The sequence below is a fragment of the Colobus angolensis genome, unplaced genomic scaffold (assembly GCF_000951035.1).
Source record: "Colobus angolensis palliatus isolate OR3802 unplaced genomic scaffold, Cang.pa_1.0 Scaffold152, whole genome shotgun sequence".
NCBI lineage: Eukaryota > Metazoa > Chordata > Mammalia > Primates > Cercopithecidae > Colobus > Colobus angolensis.
The window spans coordinates 896,023-906,908 of NW_012114622.1; the positions used below are offsets into that span (position 1 = coordinate 896,023).

Below are 10,886 nucleotides of genomic sequence, written 5' to 3' on the forward strand. Positions count from 1 at the left end.
TTTTTGTATTTTTAGTAGAGATGGGGTTTCACCGTGTTAGCCAGGATGGTCTCGATCTCCTGACCTCGGGATCCGCCCGTCTCGGCCTCCCAAAGTGTTGGGATTACAAGCGTGAGCCACCGCGCCCGGCCGCCTAATCTTTTCTAAATCTGATTTTCTTTTCCTGATCTTTCCCTTTCAATTCTAACACAAGAGGAAAATGACACTCAAGGGAGCAACTTCTGAATTACAGAACCACGTGTAGGTTCCAAAGTCTGAGTGCATAAACTACTGATGAGAAATAGAAGTAGGCAAAAATTAAATGATTGTTAAAGAAACCAGATGTTATAAGAGATAGAAAAGTAAAGGTAGAAAAATCAGAATAGAAAAGCAGGAAGACTACCAGCTGGTCAAACTGATAATTTGTTAAGACCAAAATACCAACACAAAGTTTAGCCATGGAATTTTGTAGTTTTCACTCCCTCAGAATCCCAAATAAAACTTTGAACATTTTAGAAAGATATTAGCATGACACAATTATTTCAAGAAACTACATGCAAAATCTGCGCATACCATGCTGATGTGTAATCAGAAAACCAGCACTTAGGGTGGAGTAGGGGGCTGTGGTGGTGGTGGTGCTAAAATGTTCTGAAAAGCTCTTCTTTGTCTGCAGGAACATGTTGTGAAAGAAATCTAGAAAAGAAAGAGGAAATTAAATGTAGACCCAAGGAGAAATACTGGGTAGGATGTGGAGGGAAGATTCCATATTCTGTAAATTGTCTTTTTCCTAACTAGACACCAAATACTGTCTCAAAAAAAAAAAAAAAAGAACACTCTTAAATACCTCTTTGGTAATTCCCAAGCTGTTATTCTTGTCTAGTGACAGCTACCATGGCTGTTTTCAAATAAGAAAAGCGGCAGTCAGAATGAAAATGTTAGCAATCCGAAAATTTTTGAAGATATCTTTTAATTTTCAAAATAAAAGACCCTGAAGCAGTGCTTTTAAAGACACAGACAAACTGCCAGCCATTTGTAATTTCCAAGATTACTTTGGAAAGGGGCAAAGCAAAGCTTCAAGGCTGGGTCAGTGGTGCTGGATGTCAGGATGATACTAAAGATGGTTGGCAAAATCTGGTAATATCTGCTAATCTCTCTCTCTCTCTCATTCTTCCTCTGCCTCAGGCTAATGTTAAAACATACTTGGTGATCTGTAGAATGTAAGAGAAAATTTAGAAAATGTTTGATATGAAAGAGAAAATGAAGGATGTTGAGATAATAGGGAAAAACATTATAGTAACTCTGCCAATTTGCCCCTTTTATTCTAAAATAACACAAACTTGTCACACTTTTCAACATTTTTTGAATTTTTTTTTTTTTTTTTGAGATGGAGTCTCACTCTGTTGCCTACGCTGGAGCGCAGTGACACAATCTCGGCTCACTGCAACCTCCACCTTCTGGGTTCAAGCAATTCTCCTGTCTCAGCCTCCCAAGTAGCTGGGACTACAGGCCTGCACCACCATGCCTGGCTAATTTTGTAGTTTTGGTAGAGATGGGGTCATGTTGGCCAGGCTGGTCTCAAACTCCTGACTTCAGGTGATCTGCCCTGCCTTGGCCTCCCAAAGTGCTGGGATTACAGGCAGGAGCCACCACACCCGGCTGGATTTTGTTTTTCAAGGACTATTTACCACACACCTCTTTTCAGAATTTACTCTCTTGGACACTGAAGAGTTTTAACTGATGCTGGGCTGTCTGCATGTATATCACCCTGGGAAGGTTTGTAATGCAGAAGTTCCAAGATTCCATCTCCACTGATTCTGTTACAGAAGGTCTCTGTGGGTCCCTGAATTCCCAGTATTTAAAAAGTTCCTGATTCTGACATAGGCCTCCACCCCCAACCAAGATGTATGACTTTTTGCTACAGGATAAGGCAAATGTGGGTCCTCTGAGAAGCAGACATCAATATGGGATTATTCATGCAGGAGATTTGTTACGGGAAGTGATTGTGAAGGGAAAATGGGGAGGGAGCTAAAAGAGTCTGAAAAACCATCAGATTGAGATGTGTGGGTCTGGCCCCAGGTGAGGAGGTGAAGGAAGGAAAAGAGTCTTAGATTGCAGCGCAGTTCCATAAAATTTCAGCAGGGCCACAAAAATGATCTGCCAGAGTCTCACATCTCCCAGGAACAGGACTGCCTTAGTATCTCCGCCATGCTCAGTCATTGGCTGGGACCAGCCCGTAGGAAGTGTGGTCTTGGCACAAACAGGGGGAAGGATTTTATCTTAAGACTGTTACTCAATTAGTGTCCCCACAGTCAGAGGTCTGACAGGTGCCTTTCACCGCAGCCCCAGGATATAAGGTCCGACATGGAGCTCTCCTTCAAGCAGTTTACAATTCAACTTTCAGAATGTAGAAACGCAGGGTTAGAAAAGACGTTAACACTAGTTTAATTACCTTCCTAGGGCTTAAGAAGGCTGAACAGCATCCCTGCTATTCTTAGATACCTTAGAGTTGGCATATTCATACCTCCACAGGAAGTAGTCCATCTTTGGGCACTTCTGTCTGTTAGAAAGTTCTATTATGTTGTGACAAACTGTTTGTTCTTGATGCTTTAAAAATGAGAAATAAGGCTGGGTGTGGTGGCTTACGCCTGTAATCCCAGCACTTTGAGAAGCTGAGGTGGGAGGATTGCTTGAGCTCAGGAGTTCAAGACCAGCCTGGGCAACAGTGAGACCTCATCTCTACTAAAAAACAAAACATAGCCCTCTGGGCTCGGACTTAGTTTGCGGCGACATGGTCAAATGCACCTAGAAAGTCAGAATCGTCCGTAATTGTGGGACCCACTATGGGGCCTCCCTCCGAAAAATGGTGAAGAAAAACTGAAATCACCCAGCGCACCAAGTACATTTGCTCTTTCTGTGACAAAACCAAGATGAAGAGATGAGCTGTGGGGATCTGGCACGGTGGTTCCTGCATGAAGACAGTGGCTGGCGGTGCCTGGACCGACAATACCACCTCTGCTGTCACGGTAAAGTCGCCATCAGAGGCCTATAATAAGTGGGTTAATTTATGTAACAAAATTGCCTTGGCTTGTTAACTTGATTGGATATTCTGACGTTTGCATTGTGTTAATACTATCATTTTGGAGAAGCATGCTGAGATGGATTATTTTAATTCAGTTTCTTTTTTTAGTAGTCAAATGATAAAATATGGCATAAGGATACAAGCCTTCCAAGTTAGGTATATCTATTAGCTTTTCATAAGTCTGTTCCTGCTAGTTTGACTTTGAGACACATTGGAGCAAACAGCACACTTTAGTGTTTTGTTTGCTTGTTTGTTTTTTGAGACGGAGTCTTGCTCTGTTGCCCAGGCTGAAGTGCAGAGGGGCGATTTCGGCTCACTGCAACCTCCGCCTACCGGGTTCAGGCAATTCTCTGCCTTAGTCTCTTGAGTAGCTGGGATTACAGGTGCCTGCCACCATGCCCGGCTAATTTTTGTATTTTTAGTAGACACGGTTTCACTATGTTGGTCAGGCTGCTCTTGAATTCCTGACCTCGTGTTCTACCCGCCTCGGCCTCCCAAAGTGCTGGGATTACAAGTGTGAGCCACTGCACTTGGCAGTTTAGTTTTAAAATTACAGTTAATTTTTTTTTAAAAAAACCCTGTTTTTAGGCTGGGCGTGGTGACTCAGGCCTGTAATCCCAGCACTTTGGGTGGCCGAGGCAGGTGGATTACTTGAGGTCAGGAGTTTGAGACCAGCCTGGCCAACATAGCGAAACCCTGTCACTACTAAAAATACAAAAAATAGCCTGGTGTGGTGGTGCATGCCTGTAATCTCAGCTATTTGGGAAGCTCAGGCACCAGAATCGCTTGAACCCAGGAAGCAGAGATTACAGTGAGCCGAGATCATGCCACTGCACTCCAGCCTGGGTGACAGGCAGACTCTTGTCTCCAAAAAATTTCTAAAGGTAAAGGATATACTAAAGAATATACGTATACAGCCTCTTCTTTTTTTTTTTTTTGAGACGGAGTCTTGCTCTGGAGTGCAGTGGCCGGATCTCAGCTCACTGCAAGCTCCGCCTCCCGGGTTTACGCCATTCTCCTGCCTCAGCCTCCGGAGTAGCTGGGACTACAGGCGCCCGCCACCTTGCCCGGCTAGTTTTTTGTATTTTTAGTAGAGACGGGGTTTCACCGTGTTAGCCAGGATGGTCTCGATCTCCTGACCTCGTGATCTGCCCGTCTTGGCCTCCCAAAGTGCTGGGATTACAGGCTTGAGCCACCGCGCCCGGCCTCAGCCTCTTCTATTATGCTTTTGGTGTTTTCTTTGACCTATGCTGTATTAGTGTTCTCAAGAAACAGTATGAAACAATTATATTTTCCCATGAAATGTCTCTATATATATATATGATAATTAGCCAGATGTGCTGGCCTGCACTTATAGTCCCAGCTACTCAGGAGGCTGAGGTGGGAGGTCACGTGAGCCCAGGAGGTTGAGGCTGCAGTGAGCCATGATCACACCATTGAACTCCAGCCTGAGTGACAAAAAGTGACACTGTTTCAAAAAAAAAAAAGATCCTCAGAAATAGAAGAAACTTTGGGGATATGTGCTAAATCCCCTCATTTAATAGTGAGAAATCAGACCCACAGAGGATAACCAAATTACCCAAGGCCACAACGTACCTAGTTACAGACAGAACTGGAGCTAATTTCTAGGTCAATTGCTCTTTCTACTCTGTACTTGGTTTAATTTTTATTTTAAATTTTCATGGAAAAGAAAATTTTTGACAAGTTTATTGTCACACACAACAAGTTAATCGCAATGATTCAGATGGTCTCCAGTTTATTTAAAAGAAGTTGCCACATGCCCTCTGAAATTACCTTTTTCAAACATCCTGTGAAGGGTGAAGACACGTAAGAGAAGCAAAGCCAAAGATAATTTCCAATCATCTAAAGTTGTTTATATTTAGTAGAAGGACCAAAAAAGCAGTATGAAATACACCACCCCACCACCTTCCCAAACCTTTATAGTAAATGGTAGATGACTATTCATGTAATTTGGTATTTTACACGTTTGTTTTCTTTAGGGTTTATTTGGGAGGAGTTGTTTCTCCACATTTACAAAGCTTTGAATTTTGTAAAATACATTTCAATTTTAATTTTGAATTAAAAAGAAAGTTGGAGTACATTTTAAAGCTTGGGTCTGAGCTTCAGTTAGCAAGAACTGCTAGAGAAGTCTAAAATAGAAACAATAGCACTTTGGCGCCACCTTGTGGTCAAATGTAAAAAGATAGGAGAAAAGGGTTATGCAAATAGTATAATAAATCTGTGAGTTGTATGTATTTACAGAAGGCAGTGTGGGGAAAAGTGTGTGTGTGTGTGTGTGTGATGAAGTCCTTCTGTCTTTAGCTTTGAAAGTAAAATATCATATTATAAATTCCAATACTGACAATATTTGCAACAAAAGTGATTTTAATTTTGTTAGCAGCCATTCTATTTTATAATTATTGATATGTTCATGTATTTTCCTGGCTGCAGAGATACCATACTTTCTAGGTGTCATCACGTGAGTGACTCCTAAGTGCTTCCACCCTTGGTAAAATTCACTCCATGGGAGTGGAGTGGCAACTGACTGGTAATCTGGGAGGCAGCAACAGGCCCTTATCCTGGACACGCCTAGAGAGGGGGCAAGCTCTGCCCCTGTGGGATTGGCACCATCAGAGTTCAGTCCTGACCATGCCCATTCCATGCCTGCAAATTGTCCAGACTGAGCCCCCAGCCACAGGCTTCTTTCTGAGAAGCTTCTCTGGCCAGTTTTGAGAATGACCATTTTCTTCTCAGGCCTCAGGTACATGCCTCTGCCCAGCCTTGAGCAGAGTGTCAGCTTTGTGAGAGCAAGAGCTTTGTTTCATTTTCCACAGAATTCCCAGCCCCTAACCGTGGCTGGCAAATGGTGGACATCCGACAAACATTTGTGGTCAGTATAAATTAATAAGTAATAAAGCTCATATTCTGGCCCTCGTCTGCCACTCATTTATTTCCTGCTATACCTAGAACCCAAGTGGGGAAGGGAGATACTCTTTATTGATCCCTGTCGAAACCCCCGATTTCCCAGATAGTCCAAGAGTGGTTTCTTCAGTTCGCACCATTCAGATCTCTCTTTAAATGTCATCTCAGATGTCCTTACCTGCCCTATCAAAAACAACACCACAGTCTTCTTTCTTTTTTTTTTTTTTTTTTTTTTTTTGAGACGGAGTCTCGCTCTGTCGCCCAGGCTGGAGTGCAGCAGCCGGATCTCAGCTCACTGCAAGCTCCGCCTCCCGGGTTTACGCCATTCTCCTGCCTCAGCCTCCCGAGTAGCTGGGACTACAGGCGCCCGCCACCTCACCCGGCTAGTTTTTTGTATTTTTAGTAGAGACGGGGTTTCACCGTGTTAGCCAGGATGGTCTCGATCTCCTGACCTCGTGATCCGCCCGTCTCGGCCTCCCAAAGTGCTGGGATTACAGGCTTGAGCCACCGCGCCCGGCCCCACAGTCTTCTTTCAAATTGTTTCTTCTGTGAACAAATACTGTTTACTATGTGGTAGGTGCTGTTCTCAGCTATAAATATTTAACAGAAAACTAAACAGTGTCCTGCCTGCCCTCAAGTTTATAATCTTGAGGAGGGAGTAGCTAAAATGGACAAATAAATACATAGCAACAGAGGGCAAAGAAGGTTCCAGGTAGAGAGAACCGCAAGTGTGAAGGCCTGTCCTATTGGAGACACTTGGAGACAGAGAGGGAAAAAGTGTATGAGTGAAGGCTGGGGAGGGAAGCAGAAGCTGGATTATGCAGGGCTTGGTGGGTCATAGTGAGGGGCTTGGGTTTCTATTCTAACTGGGCTGGGCAGCCAACGGATGTCTTAAGGATAACTGGTAGAAAGGACTCACCAGCACACAGCAGGTGCTTTCAAGATAATATGAGTGCTGACTGGGTGCAGTGGCTCACCCCTGTAATCCCAGCACTTTGGGAGGCCAAGGCAGGCAGATCACCTGAAGTCAGGAGTTCAAGACTAGCCTGACCAACATGGCGAAACCCCATGTCTACTAAAAATACAAAAATTAGTCGGGCATGACGGCGGGTGCCTGTAATCCCAGCTACTTGGGAGGCTGAGGTAGGAAGAATTGCTTGAACCTGGGAGGCGGAGGTTGCACTGAGCTGAGATCGTGCCATTGCACCCCAGCCTGGGTGACAGAGGGCCAGAATATGAGCTCAAAACTCTGTCTCAAAAAAAAAAAAAAAAAAGAAAGAAAAGAAAAAAAAAGGTAATACGAGTGCTTAGTAATTACAAGCATGATGGGAAGTGCAGTTGGTGCTGTATGGAGATTCTGACGAAAGCTACAATAAGCTGCTTAGACACGTTGAGCCCATGTCCCTGAGTCCACTCCAGATATATACCCCAGTGTGAGGAGAAGGGACTGTGGGATTTAGCTGGCACCTTGACAAGTGACTGAATGTCCATGAGTCTTATTTTTTTTATTGCTCTCCAGCCCCTCTAGCCTGTTGGACTTTATAATACTTGTCACTACCTAAAATTATGTTATTTGTTCTCTTGTTCTTCTGCTTCTCCCACTAGAATATGTGCTCCTTATCAGCAGGATTTTATCCTGTAGACTGCTATATCTTATATACACTGTCCAGTACATAATAGATGCTCAATAAATACATGTTGCGTGAATGAATAAATGAATGAATTAATTTTATGATATGTACCCAGTAAAGCAAGACTCAAAATCAAGCTCATTTTATTGAAAGGTATAAAACCATAGCTGATCACTTTCTTCTTCCAATTTTTCCCATTGTCATTTCTTCAGTTAGTTCCTTCCACTATCATCATCAGTTAATTAAATGTTCTTTCATTATTTTTTAATAAAAATTTTATGTAGAAATAGGGTCTATGTTGCCCAGGCTGGTCTCCAAATCCTGGCCTCAAGCAATCCTCCTACCTCAGCCTCTGAAATTGTTGGGATTATAGGCGTGAGCCACTAAACCCAGCCTATTTTTTTAAACGTTTTTTTTTTCCTATGGAAATAATTCAGATTGCTGACATTTTCTGTAGCGTTCATAGCTTAACATTTTTTAATTGCTACAACATTCTTTTTATAATTTTGTGATACAAAGTAACAAAGGTAGAAAACAATAGGTGGTATTTTCAACGTACTAACGCTATTTAATGAAATAATAATACCTGTATACTGGGGAAGACATGCCAATTTAAAAATATCCAATTGAATATTGACATAAATATACTAGTTAGGTTCATACTCTGCTCTTTTGTTGTTTTTCATACAGGACTCTAGATTAAAAAAAAAAACTGCAACAAATCCAACAAGAAACCTAAAAAAATTAAAATAAAAAGAATGAGAGACAAAATCTTGCTAAAAGTGCAATGCGGTATTGGGGAAAAATTATGGGTTTTGAGAACAAACTTGGGATTAGAATCTGGTCCATGATTAGTATGAGTGTGTAATTATGAATAAGCTATTTGGTGTTTTTGATTCTGTGAAACAGAATAACACCCATCTTATTGGCGGGTATAAGGATTAGATGCAGTGCTTAGTAGATGCTTTACAAAAGGCAGCCATGCATGATTATCAATATTTCTGATATTTTAGCAAATATCCCCTTTGTGCATAAACTAGTTTATAAGTCATCACATGATACAAAATAGTTCACATCAAACCAATTGCATGTTAATGTTATTGAACTTTTAGAACAGTAATGGACTTTAAACTGGTCCCTGACCTTTTTGGCACCAGGGAATGGTTTTGTGGAAGATAATATTTTCCACAGGGGTTGCGGGGGAAGGTGGTGGTTTACGGGGAGATAGGAATGGTTTCAGGATGAAACTGTTCCACCTCAGATCATCAGGCATTAGATTCTCATAATGAGTAGGCAACTTAGGTCCCTTGCATGCATGCACAGTTCACAATAAGGTTCACGCTCCTATGAGAATCTAACGCCGTCATCGCTGATCTGACAGGAGGCGGAGCTCAGACAATAATGCTCGCTCTCCTGCCACTCACCTCCTGGTGTGTAGCCTGGTTCCTAACAGATTTACCAGACACTAACAGATCTGCAGCATGGAGTTGGGGACCCCAGCTCTAGGACAAAGGTTTTCAAACTGTGCTCAGAGGAACTCCTGTCTGCAGCATGGGACGGTGGGTTGAAGAGGGACAGCCTTCTTGAACCAGCATAGTTCTATATATTAGGCTTTGGCTGAAGAGAGGACTTTTCTAAGGAATAGAGAAATGAAACCAGATTGGAAAGTACCAACCTCCCTTATTATGCAATCAAGAAAATGAAGACAAGGATCATGTTAATGGCAGAATTGGAACATAAGTCCAGTGTTTCTTCCACTACACTTTGTCATTGCTGTTATTTTTTGAGACAGGGTCTCATTCTGTCATCCAGGATGGAGAGCAGTAGCATGATCAGGACTCACAGCAGCCTTGAACTCCCACGCTCAACTTATTCTCCGCCTCAGCCTCCCCAGTAACTGGGACTACAGGTGTGCACCATGCCTGGCTAACTTTTGTATTTTTTGTAAAGACAGGGTTTCACCATGTTGCCCAGGCTGGTCCTGAACTTCTAGGCTCAAACGGTCTGTCTGCCTTGCTCTCTCAAAGTGGTGGGATTACAGGTGTGAGCCACTGTGTCCAGCCATGCTATTTTTTACTTAAAATTACACAATAGACATTTTAAAAACTAGGTCTTGGTTAGCAGTGCACAATTCTTTTTTTTTGAGACAGAGTCTTGCTCTGTTGCCCAGGCTGGAGTGCAATGGTGCGATCTCGGCCCACTGCAAGCTCCGCCTCCCGGGTTCACACCATTCTCCTGCCTCAGCCTCTCGAGTAGCTGGGACTACAGGCACCCGCCACCACGCCCGTCTAATTTTTTTTTGTATTTTTAGTAGAGACAGGGTTTCACCACGTTAGCCAGGATGGTCTCGATCTCCTGACCTCGTGGTCCGCCCGCCTCGGCCTCCCAAAGTGCTGGGATTACAGGCGTGAGCTGCCGCGCCTGGCCAAGCAGTGCACAATTCTTCATTTAATTTTGGTTGTTGCAATACCCAAAGAATCTTTGTTCTATTTTTAAAAATTAGGTGTTACTGTACAAATTTTATCTATTAACATTAGTTGGAACAGTTTTACATAAAAGATGAAAGTAGTGGCCGGGCGCAGTGGCTCAAGCCTGTAATCCCAGCACTTTGGGAGGCAGAGACGGGCGGATCACGAGGTCAGGAGATCGAGTCCATCCTGGCTAACACAGTGAAACCCCGTCTCTACTAAAAATACAAAAAAAAAAAAAAAACTAGCCGGGCGAGGTGGCGGGCGCCTGTAGTCCCAGCTACTCGGGAGGCTGAGGCAGGAGAATGGCGTAAACCCGGGAGGCGGAGCTTGCAGTGAGCTGAGATCTGGCCACTGCACTCCAGCCCGGGCGACAGAGCAAGACTCCGTCTCAAAAAAAAAAAAAAAAAAAAAGATGAAAGTAACCTTCATTGTTGTCCTCCACAAATGGTATTTGGCATTTTAATGGCGTGAGCTAATAAAAGATTGACAAGGGTATTGTCCCTTTAGTATTTCGATCCTTTCTAGGACATCTAACATCAAGATCAGCTGATACTGTGTCTACCTGATACACACGTTTGTTTTTATATAGTTCCAATAGAAGTTATTGATCTACCTGTGGAATTATGGAAAGCCAGTCAATTCAACAAGGTATAACAAGTCATCATACCATGTCTTAGGCACTGTGTTAATGTGGGTACAGTTGTGTCCTTCTTGCTGTCATATAACTTAAATTCTAATGGAAAAGATAAAATTAAGCATGTTAATATAAACAAGGTTTTGGCTGGGCACAGTGGCTGATGCCTA

General features: G+C 42.9%; 1 protein-coding gene across 1 annotated transcript in view; it reads right to left on the bottom strand.

Moving 5' to 3' along the window:
• Positions 1–10,886, bottom strand: part of LOC105507762 (BEN domain-containing protein 2-like) — a 15,336-nt gene that overhangs the window by 3,295 nt on the left and 1,155 nt on the right. Inside the window, exons 2-5 of the mRNA XM_011936409.1 lie at positions 10,348–10,469; positions 7,058–7,094; positions 3,636–3,731; positions 2,873–3,022 (exon numbers count right to left, since the gene is read on the bottom strand). Coding sequence (XP_011791799.1) covers positions 2,873–3,022; positions 3,636–3,731; positions 7,058–7,094; positions 10,348–10,469 — 405 coding nt within the window. The remainder of the gene's footprint in view (positions 1–2,872; positions 3,023–3,635; positions 3,732–7,057; positions 7,095–10,347; positions 10,470–10,886) is intronic.